The sequence below is a fragment of the Dicentrarchus labrax genome, unplaced genomic scaffold (assembly GCF_905237075.1).
Source record: "Dicentrarchus labrax unplaced genomic scaffold, dlabrax2021, whole genome shotgun sequence".
Lineage (NCBI taxonomy): Eukaryota > Metazoa > Chordata > Actinopteri > Moronidae > Dicentrarchus > Dicentrarchus labrax.
Window position 1 is genome coordinate 25753242 of NW_026136721.1, and position 24278 is coordinate 25777519.

General features: G+C 37.9%; 1 protein-coding gene across 2 annotated transcripts in view; it reads left to right on the forward strand.

The window, feature by feature from the left end:
- gstcd (glutathione S-transferase, C-terminal domain containing) overlaps positions 1-24278 on the forward strand; it is a 47677-nt gene that overhangs the window by 17022 nt on the left and 6377 nt on the right. For both annotated transcript variants that reach the window (XM_051384178.1, XM_051384179.1), the window contains exons 6-10: positions 13409-13524; positions 13869-13913; positions 14302-14430; positions 20061-20194; positions 23040-23070. In XM_051384178.1, the coding sequence (XP_051240138.1) occupies positions 13409-13524; positions 13869-13913; positions 14302-14430; positions 20061-20194; positions 23040-23070 (455 nt within the window). The remainder of the gene's footprint in view (positions 1-13408; positions 13525-13868; positions 13914-14301; positions 14431-20060; positions 20195-23039; positions 23071-24278) is intronic.

Genomic DNA, 24278 nt, shown 5'->3' on the forward strand with positions numbered 1-24278 from the left:
CCAGAAATGTAGTAAAGGCTGCCTTGGTCGCTTGACAAAGTGTGAAGTGATATTTAACACAAAGAAAGTCAACAGAAAGATGCCAATGGAGGTGAACAGATGCAGATCTACACTTGTTCTTATCCTGAGTTACACGTGTAAAGCAGAAAGTACAGTGGAAAATAACTTAAAGCTACATCCCAATTTGATGAATAATATGTTCCACCGCAGTCTTGTTTAGTTTACTTTAGTTTAGTTTTCCATATTAGCAACTCAAAGTTTCAACAGTAATGTGATACTTCATTTGGAAAGATACTCAGTGCATCTGTCACTTTCATTTGCACAATTTGTGGCTTGGCATGTTATGTAATACATGTTCACACAGACTGTTCTTAATTACTGGATACGCTTCACAGAACAGGTCTGTGTAAAGAGAAACACACTTGTGTGTTTTTTATGTTTGTTCTTTCATTTTTTCCCATTCTGTTTGTTGTTCTTCCTTTTATGTCTCCTTGTGTCTGGTTTTCTTCCTCTGTCTTTTATCTGTTTTTATTATTAGTGTATATCTCTATTTTTTTTGTCTCTTTATGTCACTCGTTTCTTTCTACCCTCCATTGTTGCTTGCCTTCTCAATACATTTTTTACCTCTTAACTTTTTTCAGTTTCTGACCAACCTCAGGCCATAAGCGTTGCTTTGACATGAAAGGCATTTTTTTTTGTTTATTCACAAACTTCAACAGAAAACTACAGAATTAAGGCATTTTGCCATTCCTATTACTTTTGTATTTTTTCTTCCCATCCCTTAACAAAGTGATCTTTCTGGAATTCTGCTGTTCTGTTGAGCATTGGCTCAAATAAAGGCTCAAAGCCTATTATTATATTCTGTATCTGGTGAACACTGTAATAGATGATGTGTCATATTTGGTTTCAGTGTGTACTGTGATATGTGCTCCTATTGTGGAAGGGACCTCCCCCAGTGCCCACATCTAATTTGGCTCAAAAGAAGGTCCTGTATGGATTTTGGCATGTATGTCTCAGTTGTCATGTTGTTAAAGGAGTTTCACCCCATATTTTTTGCACCTGCATGGCGTTCACGTACAGTACTATAGGGGTGAGCTTGTATGTTTGTGTGTGTTTCTGTATCTGCAGAGCATTTCACAATAAACATAAATCCCCTTAGTTTCAGGGGCCTCCATACCTCTACCTTTTCACATCCTGGTAACTTTAATGGATTTTAGATATCAAGTTGTACAAGTGTGAACAGTTACTCATATCCCTGTTGTTACTGGCACAAACACATCCTTTTGTTGAAGTTTCATAGCATATTAATGGAGTTATTTCAGTTCATATTGTGTGTAAGTGGTAACCGAGAGAGATGGCCAAGATTTTGGGGCCTGAAAGAATTGGACAGTAACAATAGCTAGTATGAACAGTTTAGTTTTTTTGTATGCACATGGCTCAGTGAGACAGAATAATGATTCATCTAAATCCTGCTCTAATTATCCAAAGGGCACATGTAGTGTTTGTGGCCGATCTGCATTCCCTTGATTCGTGTCCCACTTTCCTAAATAAGACAATCTGTGCAGTGCCAAGACATTTGCAGATATAATATGGAAATACACATTGAGGGGAAGTGTATACTTTCTATGACCAAAATCAAATGTGTATTGTAGATAACACTAAAGGGATAATGAGTTCAAATCTGTCAAGAAGAAGTATTGTTCAGACTTTCCTTTCAAAACCAGTCTCCTGCAGTGACAATATAAGCTTAATGCACAGAGTTGAAGGGAGAAGCCCTTTATTTCTCTCAATAGAGGGTCCTTGGCTTTGGCAACCCAATATTTCCATAAGTTAACCAGGAGGAGCAGGGACACCAGCCGGCTGGAATCCAGCCAGCCTTTATTTACCCTTGAGTTAACACTGCAAGGCTAGGACTGAAAACCATACTGGCTGGAAGATTTTACAAAGATGGCAGGCCAAAAGACATTGACACGGCCCTCCACAGATGCCAGCGTTGTGCCACTTACTCCCTGACTCTGACAGCTCCGGCAGAGTACAGAGAACAAGGGATGAAGGGAAAGAGTGTACAGAATAAAAACAAACTGTTTAGTTTAAAAGAGAATTGTGGGGGAAGGTTTTTTAGGGGACAGGAATAGGAATAATAGCTGGATTTAAACATTTTGTAGACTTTATTTTCAGAAAAATATTTTCAAAAGTAAGTAAAAGGTTTATGGATGAAACTAACCGTAGTGCTGAGGCAAAAGGGTAAACCATAAGTTAATCAACATTTTGGTCCTTCATGTTAAAGTAATGTATTTTTAAAGGTCCAGTGTGTAACAGGATCTACTGGCAGAAATGGAATATAATATTGGTCAGAATGTTTTTACAATTGTATAATCATCTCAATATAGGAACTGCTTTAATCTTAGAATTAATCGTTTTTAACTACAGATGCTGCACGAAAAGAATGGTTTTAAGAAGAGATTTAAAACATCCAAAATATGTAGCGTGTCTTAGTTCACTAGGCAGTGAGTTCCCAAGTGTTGGAGCTCTAATGGCAAAAGCCCAATCACCTTTTGTCACACAGCGTGATCTGGGAATAACCAGCAGGGCTACAACCGTGGGTCTCAAGGGTCGTGGGGGCACATACAATGATAATAAATCAGAGATGTATGTGGGAGCAAGTCCATTTAAAGCTTTAAAAGTTAGTAATAAAATGTTCAAATCAATTTGAAATTTGACAGGGAGCCAATGTAGAGAGGCAGCAGCGTTCTGTACCATCTGGAGACGGTTAACTCTGTCACATGTATGCTGTTGTTGATGGATAAATAGAATATCACTCTCAGATAATGATATTAGTGTGTTGTGTCTCACCTCCAAAATGTGCTGTCTCATTTTTCATTTTCTCTCTAAAGCCCAAATTATACTTTGATTCTAGGACAGGGCACAGTGAGGGAAGTACCGTGTGTGTTTAGGTCAAATAGAAATACTTTTGCAGGCAATCTTGTTTTGTTGTTTATCGAACAATTCTACCTTTGTTATAGCATAACTTGATATACTAAAGTGTAACATCCATCTCAAGTCCACAAACAGAACCAAAATCGTATGTTTTCCTTGTGGACACGGTTTACCGATGTGTCAGCTTGTGGGTAGCCTCAGGTCATTCATTCCTTACTTGAGCTGAGCTGGGAATGTGTTGGTCGGGATCAGTGCAATCCAGCCATTTGAAATCCTCTCTGAACAACCACAACATTTTTTTTTCTCTGCCCATGGCGAACAAAACTGTCTTCATTGACAGGACGGATTGATTCCAAACTGCCTAAGTTTAAAAGCAGAGGAGTGTAGATTTTGTTTTGCCACTACAAACAGTGGAGTGAACAGCACACAGGAAACAGACTGCAAGTCAGCATTTAGCCTACACAGTGAATGGTAGCCAAAAGGAAATTGCTCTGTCTACTAGGCATGTGGCAATATGAAAATTTCATAGTGTGATTATCTTGGATATAGTGAGACTGATATTTTTCAAAAGAAAGCATTTACAGTCCTGAAATATCAACATTGTTCATAACAAATACTCCTTAATGAGGAAAAAAGTGCTGTTGCCATGATTATGTGTTGCAACACATAACATATTGGCTTAAGGGTAACACTTCATTTTCTTATGAAATAAGGTTCATAGGAACTGGATTTGATTTGCATGATGTTTTTTTTTTTCATTTTTTTTTTCCTGGAAAGAACTACATCATTTCACACTAATTATGAGGAAAATAGACGTTGATGTTGTGGTCTTGAGTTTATAAGCAGTTCTAAGTCTTTCTCAGTTTCCTTGAAAGAACAGCACATTAGCAACTAATTGGAATGATATAAATACGTGTACTAACTGAACACTATCTCCTCTACTCAGAACCAAATTACATTGGTCATTCCAGGAATCTAATGAATGTTAATGTTGGTTCCTTTGTTCCTCCTTCCTGCCTGTCCATTGTTGTATTTTGTATGCTCTGATGAAGGTCAGAAATTGAAAGCGTGTTAAATAAAGTGATATATTGCATGAGTCTAAGCATGCGGAAATCTTTTGGAAGCATTGACACTTCGAGCAAAGATTTAGTTGGCTGGAGCGGTTGTCATCCTGCAACATCAGAAAGAAATTATGGGACCCGGAAAATGAAGTTTTTCCAGCTTAGGTTTGCTAGTAGTTATGGCTACAAATAATTTTAATTTATCAATTTGAGTGGAAAGTGGAAAGTGATTCTTTCAAACAGCTTTTTCCAAATAAAATCGGATCAAATGCTGGTAAAATTTAGAAAGCAAGCAAATCTTTGAATTTAAGAAGCTATGCAATTATTAATTGATTTTTATATATATATCTCATATTATCATATAAATCATCATTGGTGATTTTTCTTTAATTAATTTCAATGACAAACCGTCTTAATAGCTTATTTAAAAGTGTTAAGCATGTGTTGACATTGCCTAACTGTAAAGTTTAACTGTAAAGTCAGTAAGTGGATGTATTTGGAAGCGCTAAATTGATGTTTCAGTTGGTTTCCCCATTTTGAAAAAAAAACAAAAAAAACAGTGCAGACAAATGAGGTATGTGCTGTGACCTGTAAGTAGGACCAGTGGAGTTCCATAATTACACCAACCTCTTGCCTTCAGCTTTGTCTGGTCATGTTTTGACAGACATACCAAAGCTGTTGACGGACACACAGTGAGACATTTTTTCCTTGTGTTTGTCTTCATTACCTTTAGTTTTTCTTGTCATCACAGTCTTACTGAAACACATTGAAACATTTCAGTGACTTCTGCTGTGAAAGAAGTCTCTTTTTTTCTTTTCTGACAACTTGTCAACAATTGGAGCTTTCAGTATTGTGAATGTTTTTTTACTGCTTGAAGCCAACTCAACAAGATTATATTTAGTTACCGCTCAGTGTTTGGCTGTGCAGCCTCAGACCTTTCTAATACCTCACAGCACAATTGCAGTTCTATAGTGTGGTGTTGTAGCTTTCAGGATTGTTCCCTAGAATATTTCCACTACCAGAAAAGGACTGCAAATGTATATATCTCTCCTGTTAGTAATTTCTGTCAACACTCAGAAAGATGTGCCAAAGTTCATTTCCTCATGCTTTGGTCTATAGATTTCCATAATAAAGAACATATGGTCAAATACAAGGTTATCTGCCCCAGTTTACACACTTTTAAGTGCCAACAAGCCATTTGAAATTTCAAATTAGGAAAAAAAGATTGCAATTTCCCTGCAGTAGTCTGTGCCAAGGTAAAACTAAAGCCCTGCCAGCTAAATATTGTGACTATTCACGAAAAAACAGGTTACTGCCAGAATATTGTCACATAAAAAAAAATATATTGAAGGTGCCTTTAACTCTATAGAACTGTGATGAATCATTTTGGGTCCATCTGAAGATATTAATATCCAAAGCAAATCCAGCACTGAAGAGAGAACCTCATTTGATTTTCATTTGTTGACTTAGATTCAGATTGCACACACCAACAAGCTAAGATAATGAACAACCTTAAACATTTAGTTTGTTTTGTGATGCAGTCTCATTGGCCCATTCTGTGTTATAGATATTCAAAGAATGGGTTTCAAATATGTTCGACATAAACCTTCAGTCTTGCGTGTACTGACTGTGGCAGGACGTGTAATTAGCTGTGTGTAATTGGAGTTTTAATTGGCAATTTTTTTTAAATGCACTAAACATCTTTAATATTTCAATTTGTAGTAATGGTGCAGTCATATTAACCGTGACCCCATTGGGTTTAAAGAGTTCACTGATTATAACCATCATAAAGCTTCAGTGAAGTAGATACAGGATTTATCATTTTAGGTTTAAATTTAAGGAAATTTATGAAAAAAAGTAAAGTTATTGTCAGGATTTAAAAAGATGAGGGTTTTCCCCTCCTTCTAAGCCAGTGCTATAATATGTGCCATGTTGTTAAGTCTCCTTGTGTAGTGTGTATGCATTTGTCATAATCTTGGTAATCCATTTTTCTGTTGTTACTGAGCTCCAGGCAGTTAGTTTATTAGGCAGTAAGAAGCACTCTTTATTTTGGTTGGTCAGTTTACTCTGCAGAACACAAGTGTGCAGTTCACAGCACTTAGAGGAACAGCACGCTGCACTCTTCAAGTCACATAAAGAAAATGTAGCATCCTCCTACACACCAGGCAGTTTGACAAGAGTCATGGTTGCATTAGCCAGCCTTTGATTGGTGCATGGTGCACTCGCATACCTGAACTGGTTATGCCTTAGTCAATGTGTGAATTCAATATTTCATTCAGTAGTTATAAATAACACTGTGCTGCTGCATGGTTTAGGTATTAACAGGTTAACTTTTAAAGTCAGTTTGCTTTAGTTTTCAACCTCCAGTCAACAGCTCCCATACCACCCTTGCACTTGTTTTTATGACACACTCTGTATTGTTCTGAGCAACTGCCAAGACAAGAAAACATTGTCTGTAGTCCTTCTGAGGAACAATAACAGTCAACCTGATGCTTTCTGAACTGACACACTGGTACATTCATGACTTCTTGAGTGGGATCCAGGCATTCAAATATGATATGATCAGAAGACCTGCAGAAGTCAGGCAGAAAAGATAATGATCCACCACACCTTCCTGTTTCACTCCACTGAACTCTTACACATACAGTGTGCCCCCTGTGTTTATACAAACAAACATATCCAGAGTGCTTGGATACCGGCTGGTTGTACACGACCCGACACGTGAACATGCTGCGTCACTCCATGTACTCTGACATACTGTATACGCTAACTTGTATGAAACTGAGTGCAACTGTTTACTCTTTAAAGAAACCTTACTTACTTCAGATGCAAGTACATGTCTTTCTTCACACAAGTGACCCTTTTCAAAGAGTCTCCTTGATTTATTGCAAACATTTTTGCAAATTGGCTGCAGGGTTTGAAAAGAAAATATAGGCTCATAAAAAAATCATTAAACTTGTCTTCTCCTGAAAGAGCATCAACATCACCACATCAAAAGATAAACCAGTGTCTTATTTATTTTTCTTTTTTTTGTATTAAATAAAATTGTAAAGTAGTATTCCATTAAGTTCAGAATCAAGATGATGATTGAAAGATGTATCACCTGTTTTGGATAAAGACTGCTTGGAGATGAGAAACACTAAATTAAGCAAATGGGCATACCATATTTAATATATTTTGAATGTATTGTTAGATTAAAATGGAAATACACTGATTTATAAATACAAATGAACCAGCAAATTATGAGTTATCAGCATTTAAAATAAATAACAATCGCACGTTCTTGGAAGCAGTCCGTTTTAGTACCATGTGAAGAGTTTCTCTGCTACATTAGTGTTTTTAAGACCTTCCTTTCAGGCTCGCCATTTTCTAATATGACATTCTGGGACACCATATTTCTTTGTCCTTGACAGATGACTCTGTCTGGGACATTTCTGTGGTAAACACGCCTGGAGGCGCTTTCCCCCCGTAAGGAATTTATTTCCTCCCTGACAGCAAAGCACGTAACACGAGCCAAAAAATAATGGTTGTAGGTTACTGGACACTTTTGCGGGCTGAGTAAATCCGGTGTACACATTTTAAGATGGAGACATGGGAACCTTCTAGCCTAACTAATTAAGGCTAGATATAATCCAACACTCTTTTAAAATAACATGCACACTCTGTAACACAAGAGCTGGTACTTCAAAGAGATCATTTACTGTTGTGAATACATAATAAGTTGAACTCAAATTCAACCATTTGCTCTTTAAAATGGAATTCCTAGACATAGTAAAAATATATTTTGACCCGTATGCCAACAACTAGCATTGGCAATGATTTTTTTAAAAACAGAATCTGAATGATTCAGTCCAAAATACTGAAGCCATTAATTAAAAAAAATATCTAAACTTTAATCTTAGACCAGCCCTCCTTATGTTTTCTCTTAAAACCACCATGTCCTCTGAGAGATGTTAGCTGTCGGATCTTGCAGAGACCAAACAGAGGACCCCTGTGCCACGGTGGTGTGTTTGCATTCTAATCTGTGTGATGGACCTGGTTGATAAGGCCATGGGCAGTTCTGCAGCATCAGGAGAAAAAGGAGATCAAGGCTCACTGCCAGCAGCCGCAGTGGTAGGCACCTTTTAAGCAGTAGAGGATGCACGGGCTAATGGATCTTACTCAGTCTCCCCCGATGACGCAGCCACAGCATGTTTTCTCCTCACTGAGCATTGGGAGATGTCAAGTCAGAGTCAACCTGCTGGAAAAAACAGAAAACTGGTTTTGTAGATACCGAGACTCTTACTGGTTCTGTCATCTCTGGCTTTGTGCCAGTAGTTATCCGGGTGGGATGGTGTCCATGCCCCTGTGCATAAACACAACCAACATCAGTGCTTTTCTGCTTCCAGCCTGTGGAAGGAGGTTAAACACAAAAGGAACAGGAGAAAACACTTGAGCTCCGTCAGATTACAACCAACAGAACAAGTCAACAGCATCATGAAAATTGATATGCAGAGAAAAACTATACAGCGTGTTTCCTCATGTATACCGCAAAAACATTTTAGTTCTTAACTTTAGGCTTTTTACCCTTAAAAAAGAAACACATCAGTCAGTTGGTTAAGATAATCCCACTTGTTCCTAGTGCAGTTTGCCTTGTTTCAAGATTTTGTCCAGATATGAATATCTTCAAACAAAACATGAACAGGCAGATAGCTGCACTACTACCAAGAAAGTCACGCTCGATCGTAGAAGATTGCTGAAACTCGCATTGAAGTTTGTGTCAGAAAGAAGTAAAAGAATCTTTACTCGTTGGTTGATTTATTGATTTTGCTTCTTGTAAGAAAATAGGTTTTTACTATTTAAGTAGGGTTGGCCAAACATTGAATTTTCTTTGCCAGTGTGTTCCACTGTAATTGTTTGTCTAATACAAACAGAGGATTAAATTCCATGATGCCAAGTTTCAGTCTTTGGATCCAGCTTTTTGCTGTCCTTAATTTCCTGTAACATGGTCTCAGGCATACAGCCAACTTGTCTGAATTTCCACCCCTTCAGTGATAATTTTTGCATTATTTGCATTTTTATATTTACATGGCTTCATGCTAAAAAAAGACGATGTCTGACTAATTGCTAAAACACTGGAGCTCATCCTCAGTCTTGTGCGTACAGCGCGATGTGAGTAATGACAGAGGAGGAGAGTTGAGTTAATGCCCACCTGTCAACAAGTCTTCTCTCTAGTAGATCACTTGTGCCTGGCTAGATGACAGTTGCAGGCAGTTTCTGTCATACTTGTGATTGCTGCGTCTGTTTATAGAGTGGCTGGAAGACAGTCGATCTAGTTGGGATTCATGAGAAAAAATTTTGGGGGAAAAACATCGCCGTGTAGATAGGCTGAGCCTGAGTCTGAGCTCTCAGTGAATTACATGGTCTGTGATTGTTTTTGTCTTGTGAGTAAGGGCTGGGATAAAACTTTTGAAGTTTCCATCTCAAAACTGTTGCGTTTTAGTTGCCTACGGTTCATTCACATGCTGTCATTGTAGTCATTGTCTTTGAGGCTCAAAAACTATTTATATGAACTTTGCTAATTTGCAAACGTTAGCATGCAAGCTGAACTAAGATGGTGAACATGGTAAGCAATATTTGTACCATATAAGCTTAACTTAAATGTTTTTTGTTGCCTAACCTTAACCATGCTATACTGTGTTTGCTATGTGTTGAAATTGTAGAAATAGCTGATGAAAAATGTTGCCATTGAACATTTAGAAACATAATCCAGTTTCACAGAATCCTCCAAAATAAGCATTCTGTCTTGCAAGTTGATTGCGATTCAGTGCAGAGACTCTCCTGAAAGACAGATGATGAGGTCTCATAAAGACCCTGGGGGAGGTGCTTGCCTGCGATTCGTATCTGTGTGACCCTATTAGCAAAGAAGCAATGTAGGAGCATTACCTTGTGTGCTCATTACCTGTGGGTCATCTGCCTGCAGGGGGCCAGGGTCAAGGGATATATCTAATCTGGAACTAAATACATCTTGTACAGTAGAACACATTGAGAGGTGAGTGAAGCAAGTTCCCAGCGACCATCATTCATATGAACCATCTTTTACTGATTGAAAAAAAATGTGATAGTCCATAATTTACCTAATTTCAAAATTGGTCTCTATATTAGGGTGTAATACAGTAAAATACTGGTACCTTGTCCAGGTAGTGGCAAGTGACAGCCAGTGAAGATCAACATGTTGATTAAGTGTCAAATATTTACAGCCACACTCTGAGCTGTGTTGCAGAAAGAAAGGACTACATAAAACCTGAAATCAGGCTGTGGATTGAAAGATTAATTCTCTGTAGGGATTGATGTTGTCAGTTATTTTGGTAATAATTGTAATAAAAGTTAAAACTATAACCATTTCTATCTTTAATTAAGATATAGATTTTTCGTCCCCTTTTCCAAAGTATGTCATAAAAACAAAAATGTAATTGATTAATTTCTTTTCCCTCTGGCGTCTGCTTTAAAATTTAAAGTGAATTATATTGCAGGAAGATCCACTTTGCTTTATAGTTCAATTCAGGAACATTTTAAGACATTATGAAACACGCTTTATGTTATTTGTGTCACTAAACCTATATGGAATTGTTCGCTATTCTGTACACTTTGCTCCCACCCTATTTTTTCTCTGTTTTACGTCTTGTGGCTTTTTGACCTTGACATATACTTTATGATGTTCATCTGAAATTGAGTGAATTTGACACAATTATGGCAGCCAATGGCATGAACATTTAAGAGCTCTCTAGGTATTGCTCTTTTCCCTGAAACCACATTAAAAAATGAAAGTGAAAACAAAGGGAGAAGTCGACTGGCATGTGGTTTGCTCTTCTGCTGCCACCCACTCAGTCCCGTGTAGCTTATGGGTTTGACCTCAAGCCGTGTGGTGAGCTTTTACCATACAAAGTCTTGTTTGAATAGAATGCTGAAAGTCAATCTCTCTAACACACACACACACACACACACACACACACACACACACACACACACACACACACACACACACATTAAAATCAATGATGTTTAAACAAAGACTATTGCATACACCTTTTGCACTTCAGATTTGTTTTGTTATGACTTGTGTAACTGACCTTGCTCTGCCCCTTGTTTCTCTGCACTCAGCACATGTTAACAGCTTTGACCATGTGCCTCAAACATTTTTGCAACCTTAAACCTTTTTGTGTGGTCATTAACAAGTTAACAGTGAAAGTTTGTGGAATCAGGATATTTGACCCTGAGCACTGTAAATTGAGTTTTTTTTCTAAATAAACTTTTGGGAAAAACCTTCAGCCCTTAACGCAGCTATAATCAATATTTTTATATTAACAATAAATCACACGACTACCTGCATCTAAGGATGTCACTCATAATTATAACTTGCCTTTGCAATTGCTCTTTGTGAAGCTTTATAGTGCCTTTCAGCTCATTATTTTGATTATCACTAGGCCTTCTTCTTTGGATTAGGCAGATTAGGCGCTACAATGGTGTATTGCTACTATACTGTTACTTTGACAGTTATTTATGTTTTTATATAGTCCAATACTGTGGACTGATGTTCTCCTGCTGTTCCCAGGTCTTTAAACAGCTTCCTCCTTTTGAATTTAGAAATTGTACCATAATGTGACATGTAAATTTCTTCTTGTTAAAATGGATTTTAGAAAATTGCTATTGAAGAAAGTATCATTTAGGAACCGATATCAAAATCAAGGTATTGTACCGTTATAGAAATTATTTGAACGATACACAGCCCTAATTATCAGGCCCACAACTTCACTGTTTTTGTTCAGTCTCACTGCTCTCAAAGAATCGTTTTCAGCCTTAGCAGTCAGCTGTTTCTTAGCTGAAAAGTCCCAGAAACTGACTGTACACTGCAGGCACAGCACCAAATGATGGAGCATTAAGCAGTTAAAGAGCCAGATATGTCCCTGAGGAGTTGGTGGAGACCAAAACAGAGCTTTAAGTAGAGTGAATATTGGACTTGCATTAATCCGGTTGCCAGAAACACAACTCCAAAAGAAAACATTTGTTGCTCCATATCTGATAAATGTTGATAAAGGTTTTGCTAACAAGGTTGTCATTTCAACTTTATTAAATAATAATGTGCCAGTGTTGTGATTGCAGCTTGTTTCTGCTGCCCCCAGGGTTTCAAAAAAGTAAGTAATTGAAGGTTTAAAATGTTCTATATCACATCAAAAGAGTCCTATATGGATGATTATTATTATTATTATTATTCCATTTTAGATCCCCATCCTCCCTTATAATTCTACCCTGCTGACTTTTATCACACTCTGTAATGCAATTTGAATCTAAGTGTTTTCACATGCATCAAAAGGCTTCTATACTGAAGTCTCACCAGAGCCATGGATACATATTACTCATGTTTTTGAAATACTCATCCAAATGAGTCTTGTCAATTACCTTCCTGCTGTTTCTCTGTATTGAAATTCACCCCTGACTTTCTTTTTTGTGCTCTCCCTACAACTGGGATCTGCTCAATAACAGCCAGTATGAGAGCCTGAATAATGCCAGCATGAAATTTCCTATTCATGTCACCGGAATAAAAAGTCTCTTTCACCACCTCTACTCCCCTGTTGTCATATACAAAAGCAGTGTGAGCAGGAAAGTGTAGGAATTAATTTTTTTCTGATATTCTAGATGTGCGGATATGGGGGTGTGACTCAGGGGTAAATGAAACACGCATCACTCTAGATTTATGGACCGGAGATGGCATCGGCACAGTGTGTCAACGGCTCACTGCCGATGTGGCGTTCTAGAAGATGGGAGAGGAAGATGCAGCAGACTGAAATGTGCTTTGAGTTAATGGGGTACGTACTGCGCGCCCAGCAGCAGAAAGTTCTGCCACAAACAAGGAGGACACTTGATTTTGGCTCGGAGGCTTGCTTTTGATGATGTTGAAAGATTGTTTGCACTCCCTAGTTGGCAATTGGCTAGAAACACGCTGATGAGAGAGTGGAGGCCTTTTCATCTGTGTGCTATAACCATTACCTGAAATGGCTGGTTGTAAATCAAAATTTTAGCAGTTCAGGGGGGTGGGGGGGGGGGAGCTGTTTGCTCGCTGACAGCAAAGGAAAGCAAGACATTAGAGTATTGAGAAATGTGTTGTGTGATTACAGAACTGTTCTGATGTGTTTTTGTTGTTTAAGTTTACTTTATTTTAATGAGTTAATATTGAACCGACCAAGCTATAAAATAGGTTTTTAAAATAATATCAAAAGTCCATTTATGTTTGATGGCTTTCTTCTCTGGCAGAGTTTTGTGTTCCTCTTTTTTCTAATTGAGTTTTTTTTCCGATTAATTGCCTGTGAAAACCTGTTGCTTTCCACTTCATGCTCCGATCCAATGAGAACTTCTCTTCTCTTGCTCTTTCGCAGGGAAAATGTCAAATATCCGTGCAGTCAGGAAGAGACAACAGCTGAATAACTTGGTTGCCATGGTTACGGAGCTAGCCAGGCCAGGATACACCATTGTGGATTTCTGCAGTGGAACGGTACTTGAAGTTCATCCATCAGTCCGGCTATGCATGTATATTTATCACTGCACCTGACCACGACTGCATCAGACTGCCGCTCCATTAGCAGCCAGCTGAAAGGAAACCAGTTCTCTGCCGTGTTTTTCTTACCTTTTTAAAATGCCTTTTGTTGTTTGCCAGTGTACCAGACCAGACTGTTAATGTAATTATACTGATGAAAATGCTTGCTCAGAGCTGTACTGCTGCACGGCTGAAAGGTCAATACTTGGTGGGAGAGGGCAGCAATAATCATAACTCTGTTGATGCCTCTCATGTGTGCTATTTTCCGTTTGTACCTTTTTTTTCTTTCTTTATGCTCTCAGGGCCATGTAGGGATTGCTTTGGCTCACACACTGCCAGATTGCCAGGTAACGTGTGTGTGTGTATGTGTGTGTGTCTGGTAATATAAGAACCAATAGCTTAATTGATTATGATAAGGTCATTAGATGAATCCCTTCAATATATATATAAAAAAAGAAGGTATGTAATTTAATGATCATATATTGGCTTTTTCAATTATTATTATTATCACTTTTTAGAAATCTGACAATAGGCTCCCTGTAATCTTATGTATTATGTATTATCATATTATTCATTTTGAGAGCTTTCATTAATTTTTTTTTCATGTGTAGATCTCAGTGTTTTGAACATTTCTTAATGTTGCCAAGCATTTAAATGTATTATTGCTCATTCCAGGTCATTTGAAAAACTATCAATCACATGCGGCTGTGTGGGTTATTTCTGTTTTTATTCAAGATCATCCTCATAGAGAACAAAGAGGAGTCCTTGGTCAGGGCCCAGAGTCGTGGCGCTGAGCTCGGTCTGAAAAACATCGGCTTCATTCAAGCCAATTTGGACTACTTCACCGGACCCTTTCACATTGGGGTGAGCATAGCAAGTAACACAATACAAAAACATGTGTCTTTGCACCAGCTTTGTTTCAATTAATTTGATGATTCATAGATTCTGTTGACAACATAGTAACCTTTTTCAGGTGATAAATATTTAAGATTTTTTTATTTTTGGTACAACAAAAAGTATTGCAATCAAATGCAATGTAAAACTCGTTTGTGATAGTACAAAATACCCGTTAAACCATAGCTATCACATTTTTTTTTAAGCCAGTCAAAAAGCTTTTCCAACTTACACAATGGCCTTATAACAGACAAATGCAAAGATTGTCTTGCTGCATGGAAATGTAGTTGGCAAAAAAACTTTGTGTGTAAAAGCTTCAGAGGAAAACATTTTGTCCATGAAAATGTAGAGAATAAAACTGATGTACTCCCAGGGTCATAATGATCATCTCATTGAATTCGAAGCCATTGTAAAGAAAATGTGGCAATTCCATGACATTGATTTTTCTTTTACTGCATTAAAATGCTGTAGCAAGGCTACTTAAGTTTCATATTGTTATAATCTGAAAAGTTAGTATGATGTTTGAAAGCATTGCTGTTTGAACAGTTGCCATCATTTGACAGTTGTTGTAACTCTAAAGTGTATATATAGTAAAATATTTTTTTACATTGAGTGCCACCTTTTCTGTTTCTAACTAAAAAGGTATAATTGTATAATTATATAGTGATAATAACTGAGTCAAAAGTACTTGAGTAGTTCTTGTTTCTGATGATGCATTAAAACAGAGAAGTAAACACCTTTGATTAACACTGCATAAACAATGTGTGTCTTCCTACTTTGCCACAATCACAACTTTACTGCAAGGTGTCTGAACATTGTATTTTTAGTCTTAAAATATTTATATATTTCGGAGCTCAGCCACACATCACATAGAGACATGTCATTCCCTCATCTTTTTCCAGAAACTGAAAATGCCAACGTGCAATTATTTTTGTCAGTGCAGCTAAGATGGCTTTTCATTTCCTGAAGTGGAGCTTTTAATCAGAACCCTTTTAGTGCTCTCTACTTCAGTCAAGCAGTGTATGTCACTGTCCCCTCTCTGATTACTGAAAAGCCAAAAGGTAGTTTTACCCTGAAAATGAAGGACAGGAGGTTAAAAGATCTCTTCAATTAGGTAAATTATTGGCTCACTCGTGTGTTTGTTCTTGTTTACTTTAAAAATCTGCTATCCAAAGATGCTTTTGGTTTGCTTTCAAAAACACGTTACCAAGATATTAAGAGTTATGCTCTTATTGAAGGTCTATGAGTCATATGTGGACAGGAAAGTGTTTGTGATAAAAAAAAAAAAAAAAAAGTAAAAATGGTTGCCAGCCATTTCAAGTTTGCTGCTATAGCTTTTACCTCTTAATTCATCACACAACACGAACATCTCTGCCAAGACTGCAGTTCTGCCTGTTTGTGTTGTTAAGCTTAAATGTCCTGCTTAGTAAATGTGTTTAATTCTGTTAAGCTACCTGTGACAACAGAATAAATATTTTACTAGCTTTCAACCTCTATGCTTAATGGGCCTGAAACAAACTAAAATTCAGCATTGCATAGCACTCACTTGCTGTAAGTCGGAACCCTCGAGTCTTGCCCGATTCCTATTTAAAACACACACCTTCATGTCTTGCCTTCTCAACCTGATAATTATATCAATTTAGAGCAAATAGGGCCTTTAAGTGTGCTTAATTATAGGTTGTTTGAATCTGGCTGGTGTCACACAAAAACGGGTCTTTGGGAGTTAAAAATATTTCCTATGTTAATGTAGAGTCTCTGAATTCCTGTTTTTACACGAGCAACATTTCGCTCTCCCATACGATCTTTATCTTCATCACTCTTGATTGTTGTCGTTATTTATGTGTCTCAGGTTAGTGTCTTCCCCCAAACATGTTGGGGAGATCCATCTTCCTGCCCTGTGTCATAGCCCAGTTTCAGGAAAAACAGCTGTTCTAGTAGCCTCACTTTAACTCTCCCTGGGACAAATAAGAATATATATGTACGTCCTGTAATTAGCCTTAGCTATTGTTCCAGCATCGTCACTCCACTGAGACCCGTTCTACTTGGCAAGAAGCACACAGCACAGATTACTCTTCTCTACAATACGTGGGTGTTTTTTTTTTTTTCTTTCTAGCCTAGTCAGAAAGTTCATGTGTGCACATATGGATTTTTTTCACATGATACATGATTGTTAAGATTTGTGTATAAAACAGGTGCTTTGAGTTTGTCCCTTTTCTGCACTGCTTCAGATTCATATTTCAGCACTTACGCAGCCTCAGCTGTTGCTTTGGCTTAGATTCTTCCTGCTTGACAGATATTTCTACCTGAAGAAGTCACCGGTCACACCGGATTTTAATCCGGTTATGTATAATAGAGGGTCCCATTTTTAGTCACATTCATTTAATCAGCCTAATTAAGTTGAGGTGTCCCTATTCTTAGTCTTAGTCTTCCTGTCTGCAGTCGCGTGTCCAAGGTGTTAGACTGGTATCAGATCAAGCCTCTACATACAGTGAATTTAGTTTTATTCTCTCTCCTGTCAGATAACATTGAGCCAACAGACCTCGAAGGCAGGAAAAGTTATGGAGCTTGAAGTTGATTTGGATTTTATTGGACCCAGGTCCTCTATTGGTTTTGCTTAAGGGTCGGATTGTTTGCAATTGATTCTTCCAGTTGACTTCTCTACGTTTGTGTGAAGAGAAAATGTACTTGCTGTTGTTGCTTTAAGCTTTATGTAAAAATGGGTATTGATCCATTCCAATAAGGTTTTATCTGCTCTAATTCCAATGATGTCTTTTAAGGATTCCAGATTTTTGTGTTTTAAGTCTTTAAGTTTGTTTATCTCCAGTTAAACAAGTTGAACATCACATCCACCTTTTTGAGAGGAAAACCGATTCTGTGTAATCACACTTATTCTAGTCTGGAACACACAAAGAATAAAATAAGGCACACATACCGTAGACTTACAGAATGATATACACCGATCAGCCATAACCAAGGTGTCCAGGTGGTCATAATGTTATTCTACCACATACGCAACAAACTGTGATACACTCTGTGTTCTGACAACTTTCTATCAGAACCAGCATTAACTTTTTCAGTAATTTGAGCTTCAGTAGCTCGTCTGTTGGATCGAACCACACAGGCCAGCCTTCGCTCTGCACGTGCATCAGCTAGCCATGACCCTGTCTCCGGTTCATTGCTTTTCCTTCCTTGGGCCACTTTTGATAGGTACTGACCACTGCAGACCACGAACACCCCACAAGAGCTGCAGTTTTGAGGATGCTCTGACCCAGTCGTCTAGCCATCACAATTTGGCCCTTGTCAAAGTCTCTCAGATCCTCACGCTGCCCATTTTTCCTGCTTCTAACACATCAACTTTGAGGACAAAATGTTGCTGCCTAATATATCCCGCCCACTGACAGGAGCCATGAGAGATAATCAGTTTTATTCACTTCACCTGTCAGTGGTCATAATGTTATGGCTGATTGGTGTAAGATTCTAAATGACGATGGTCCTGATTTTTTTTGTCTTACAGTTTTGCTTGAATTGCTAGGTAATATTAAGTGTGATATCATAATATCTGCAGCAAAACTGAACATTTTAAACTGTTCCATTATTTACACCCTTCTGCAAAGTTATGGAGGGTGTGATGTTGATTAAGTAGGGTATTAGTTAGCTGTATTGCAGGAACTTGTTCTGACTCAGGCCCAGATAGGATAGGAGAGGGATGTAATTACTTGAATAAGGGTGAATAATGAAACCTCATTATTTCTCTGATGTGATTATTGAGAGAAAGATACAGAAAGAAACAGCTTTTCCTCTCCCCAAAAGACAGATTAATACCGCAAACAGCTTAATAAATGGCTCTTGGTCCTTTGGTTGTTGCGTATTGATTTATGATTTCTTCTTCAAGTGAAATGTTTGTGCAGAGGTGTGCTTAGCAGGGCATGTATGAAATACTGTATGTCCATGAGATGGGTTTTAAAACAGCCTTGCATATATTTTGACATTCCCTTATCCATTTGTAATTAGTATCTTAAATAATATGTCAGGCTGGGACATAGCTTTATCAATATTGTTTAAACAGGCAAAGACAAAAAAAAATCCTGGCATTGATCAAACAAGAGTGCTTTCTAATTCAAGAATTTGAGATAATTAGTTATCAAAACATTAGAATGTGTTTTATTTTAGTTGTGTGCATTTCTTTTGGTTGGTGGCTTTGTGTTTGTGTTAAATCAAGGCTAAAGGTTATAAAATGTAATTAGGATTTACCACAGCATGACTAATGTACAACATTAAGTAGCTGGGTAAGAGCGATGGTGTTACTTTGTTAATTATTTTTGCTTTAGATGTGGGGGATGTAACATCATGCAATCTTTGATAGGCACTCCTCCTCCTAATCAGCAGTCTGAGACATGCTGTTAAAAGAATATAAGCTAGGTTTTTCCCTGATGCCATGAATAAATGCAGGATAGAAAATCCGGGGTGTCAAATAGATGCAAGGCCGTGCAGGTAATTGATGTTAATTCCCCAATTTTCACTTTCTGGTTATTCTTTCATGTGCAGAGTCTCCTTGTATAACTTCATGTTTAAATCCATTCACATCTTTCAAGAGTGGAATAAATGATTCTTTGCTGATGAACAAACACGTCACAGTTCCATGTTGAGCTCTTCTTGTAGTTGAGAAAAAACATTTCCGAGCATTTGAGTTACACATAGAAAGGTTCGCACCTTTTGGTTTCTTGTGTAGTTTGAGCCAAAGGATTGCTGCAGCCATGCAACTTCCAGGGAGAGCTGATGCATCTCTGAGAAATGCCCCCCACCCAGACATTTGAGTGACTTTACGAGTGTGTTTGACCATGTTTAGAGTGCCTGTATCTTCCCTCATCTTTGGAGCTGCAGCCAATCTGGGCATAACCCTGTCCTGACCGCTGCTTTGAACTTCTGCTCTGTGGCACTGCTGTCAAGGCAACATGCACTAGACTCAGACTCACAGACGCCATGTGACAACCTCTCCGTGGCTCCATGAGTTGGAAGGGGTTCATTTCAGTGTGACCGAGTAGCTATTGTTACATCAGACGGTTGATAATGCCTTTTTTTTGGACCATTAACAGAGAATCTATTTAGCTAATGTACGCTTGAGAGGAAATCATCTATTTTACTACTGTATTTTTGGATATTAAACTCATTGCTTTTTAGTAGTCATAATGTATTTTTGCAGATGGACTTGGTGAAAGAGCCGGCTGGAATACAAGACAGGCTATCATATCGGGTCCTTTAGTCCCTTTCCGTGATTCAATATATAACCACACCATTACTAATGCATAGCTAGGTGTTCATCACCACACACAATTTATCCACTCAATGGGAATCCTGATGAATTCGTGCCCTGGCTCCTAAAGCACAAATACATTTTGTTTGCTCTAACTCCCCAAGTCTGCACCTTTGAGAGCATAGATGTATTTAATAGCAGCAGCCATTATGAAGTAATCAATGGAATTGAGTGCATGTTTTCAAGTGCTCTCAGTTTTGGTCTTGCTGTTTGACAAAGAAGGTTTTCAAGAAAGCTTGGATTTTATTGGTGAAAGAAACAAGTCTTGTATTTTTCTGTGTCATTTCAGGTTGCCCTCCATGCATGTGGCGTTGCAACAGACATGGTGATGGAGCACTGCATCCAGGCAGGAGCCGCCTTTGTCATCAGTCCTTGTTGCTACGGCTTCATCCAAAACGCAATCAAGTTCACCTTCCCCAAGAGGTTTGTACCTGTTCGCTTCAGTCCAGTGTCACCTCTCAGGGGCTCTGCTTTTTAAAATGTTGTTTCTGACCTTGTTTTCTTGTTAGACTCCTGCTAGCGTAAGTGTTTCTCTTCTCTTACATTCTCTCATAGTGTTTTTTTTTCCGTTTCTCTTTTGGGGCTCTCGCTCTTCATCATTTTCACACTCATTGTCACTCTGTCTAACACACATGCACATGATCTATATCTCACTGCTTATTGTGCACCTAATGTCTCTTATCGCCACGGCTGAGCAGTGTCGCATCGCCTTCACAACAGGGTCCGCCCCTCTCCTTTTCAATCTTAGCCCCGTTCTATCAGCAACAGAGAGTAGGGTTCTCTTTGTACAGACTGTCTTGAATATCACAGAATGACAACAAAATCCAATTGGAGGTACAACGAATTGCTACTCTTGTTGAAATTAATTAATTACTTAATATTTGATGCTGTTTAAATTGAAATGGAAGAGACAAACAACAGCAGAGAAGGAAAAGTGAGAGGCTTTACTTTAACAGTGTTGACCGTGTTGCTATAGCAGCACCCTGTTGACTAATGACACTGTAATGTCTTAAGAATCATAATTAGGTAGTATTCCACTGAAACCACTTTAGGATACTTCAAAACAAAATGCTGTTGTTTAGGATTGCTGTTGTAGCAACTTAGAGACTGTGATCACTAGTGATTTAAGGAGCTAGATTGTTGGTAGATTGTAATTGTTTGGACGGTTATAGTGTGCAAAATGCAGAGCAAAACAGCAAAATTCCTTGAGTGAAAATAGTTTTACAATCCAGGTTTCAGTGCAGAGCTCACCTGAAGTTGCAGCTCTCTCTGCGTGTTCCTTCTTCTCCTCTTCTCTCCACCTACCCTTCATCTAGAGTTGACCTTTTACCTTTGGTTGCTTTTTTGCTCTTTGTCAGTTTCTGCTTTGGAACAGAAACAAGCAAGAAGTGTGTTTCAGTGATTGCAACTCCACTGTTGTTCCTGTTCCTTGCTCAATGATTCAAGTCTCTTTCTGTTATTGCAAAATAACCTCTGGGTTAAAAAAAGCTGTCAATTGCCTGAAGACATCATGTTCATTAGAGTTACAACCTAGATACAACACAATGAGATACGTTTTCCTTTCACTAATGAAACATAATTAAAGGACCAGTGTGTAGGATTTAGTTTAAGATTGCAACCAGCTGAATACCACTCGCCTATCTAAGTGTGTAGGAGAAACTACAGTAACAGCATAGCCCACGAAAAACTCGAAATGTCCTATCTAGAGGCAGTGTTTGGTTTGTCTGTCCTGAGCTACTGTAGAAACATGGTAGGGGACTACATGGAAGAGGACCCACTCCCTCTGTAGATAGAAATAGCTAATTCAAAGGTAACAAAAACAAAACAATTTCTATATTCAGGTGATTAAACACTAAGAAAACGTATGATTTATGAATATTATATTCCATTTCTGCCAATAGAGCCTCCACGTTACACACTGGACCTTTAAGATGCTGCCGCATTAACATAAGTATTGTGGAGGCTTTTAGTTTAAAAGTTCACATGTCTGGACCAGACCCAGTGAAAGGTGAAAGTGCCTTCTCATTCCACATCATCACACAACAGCCCACAATCACAGCAGTGGTGGTTCACACTAGAGTAGCACACCACCGGCGGTTGTTTAAGTCACGCACATCATCCTGTCATAATTAGCAGTGGCATATGTCAGTAAAAATCTGTATAAGTCGGTGAAAAGGGATATATGACAGCGGAACATGAGCCATCAGCCAACAGAAAGGGAGCTGCATAGCAAAAACTGACCTAGTTACCTCTCAGAATCTACAAACGGTATGCCACAAGAACAAAATGACATACTATCAGCCCTTTATCTTGGTGTTGCTGTTAGTTTAACTAATAAGCATAGATATTGTTGCTATGGTTGCCAAGACTTTAACGTAATTGTACTCTGATATAGAGCAGTGGTGGAACTGTTCACTGTTACTATGTTTCAGGTGTTCTCATATGTGATTCATATTTCATTTAACACAAAAATAATTTTTCCCTTTTTTTGTGGCTATGGTATAACTGACCCTAAAATTGTGCCTTGGGGAGGACCATCAGTGTACAGTATAAATATTTAGGAATTTTCACATACTTAGTTTTCTCTCCTCTCTTTTGCTAACTTGACACATCACCCCTCCTGACTCCTCATAAAATATTAAAGCATAACCCAAAAAATGGCAGCTGTAATGGACAACAAGAAGCTGTGTTTCTGGAGGGCAGTCCTGCAGTATATGTGAGGGGCCCACGCACCTGACTGTGTCAATCTTCGTCTTGCTACTTTTAGTGTTTTCCCCTCAGGTCATGTTCCAGGTACTCATGTGGATATTCTGCAGGTGTAGACATTCCAGGCAGTTCACAGGTTTTTATGAGCTGTGAAACTAAACTGCCCATTTCATTAAGTCTCTAACAGTTAGAGTTAAACTTAAGACTTCTTTCGATGTGACCTTACTGGCCCTTAAACCCTGACATTCTTCATGTTGATTTTTAAATAGCTTCAATGATGATCTGGCTAGGTTTAACCATCACAAACTGACTTAGGTCTCATGTGACAGCATAGAGAAAGTGGTTTATTTTAGATACTTTGCATGTTGTTTGTCTTATAATAAGCCTTAGATTTGGTTATACATGCATGTCCCTTGCTTGTACAGTGGTTTTCCCTGAAGAAGAAGTAGACTTTTTTTCTCCGGGCCCGAGCAAGTAAATATATGCCATATAAGTGTTTTCTCCCACATCTTACTCACTGCACTTTAACATCAAAATATCTTCTGTTTTTTCTGTTTTACAGCAAAAGGTTCCAAGAGACTCTGACTTATAAGGTATGCTTTTAAATGTGATTAAATCCCTCTGTTCCATTTATTATTCATTTGCACTCAGACAAATATCAAGTACAGCATACTGAATTACAACAACTCCCTTTTTTACAAGGACCGTGTTTCAGATTCAGTTCACTGTGCACATCAAAAGACAGCTTCGTGGCTAATGACTAATTTTAAAACAGCATGTTCATTAGAGTCTTACATGTTCTGTTACAACACAATGAGACAAGTTTTTCTCATCTATAAGATGTTGCTGCATGAACAGAAGTATTAATGGCATCAGAGGCATTTAGTTTAAAAGTTATAGTTTCACATACCTGGACTGGAGTGCAGTGACCCGGTAAAAGGTGAAAGTGCTTTCACATACCACAACACCCAGCAAACATAGAAACCAGAAGACATTGAGACAAATGTTCAGACAAATGAGGGACAAATTGAGAACCCCTAGATTGAGTTGTAGTGGCTATTCATAATCTGCTTAGTAACTACTAGCTACTTTCAAACTAGTGATTTGATGAACTGTAGTGCTCATTCAAACTTTAAAAATGTATCAACTAGAAAATACTTCGAAATCGAAATGTACTAATTGTAACATAACCTCCAAAATAACAGTTTATGGAGAAACAATATATTAAACTTAACAGTGCTTTGTAAACATAGACATGACTTTGTTTTAGTTATCCATGCATACAAGGAGAAATGATTATGTGTCAGAGTGAGAAATATCTGATTATGCTAGCTAACGTGACGTAACCTAACGACATTGCAAAAAGTTAATGGCATAACATTTTTTTTGATATATCATGTGTTGGGTCAGATTGACCATATTCCATATTATTTCTTTTACTTGTCATGGTAAATGGGTCGTATTAGATAAGCAATCTAACATGAGTCAGTTACACCTGGCAGTTAGTATGTGTAAATATTTAACAACAACTAATCTCTACGTAATGTATTAATTTAGTGAAGCGTTAATCTCTGTTTAGTACTTAATCTACACTTATGTTATAACCAGGCTAAGATTGACGTTGCTAAGAGCTGGTGCAATTGTAATTTGGACGTACCAAAAATCTCCTAAAATTAAAATATCTACAAAACTAATTATTTTTTTCCAAGCTTTTTTTCTAATTGCTTTGTTGTTTTTTAAAATATATTTTATTTGTACTTGTTTTATGGGACAGTAAAATAAAACTAATGAAATCTCTTGG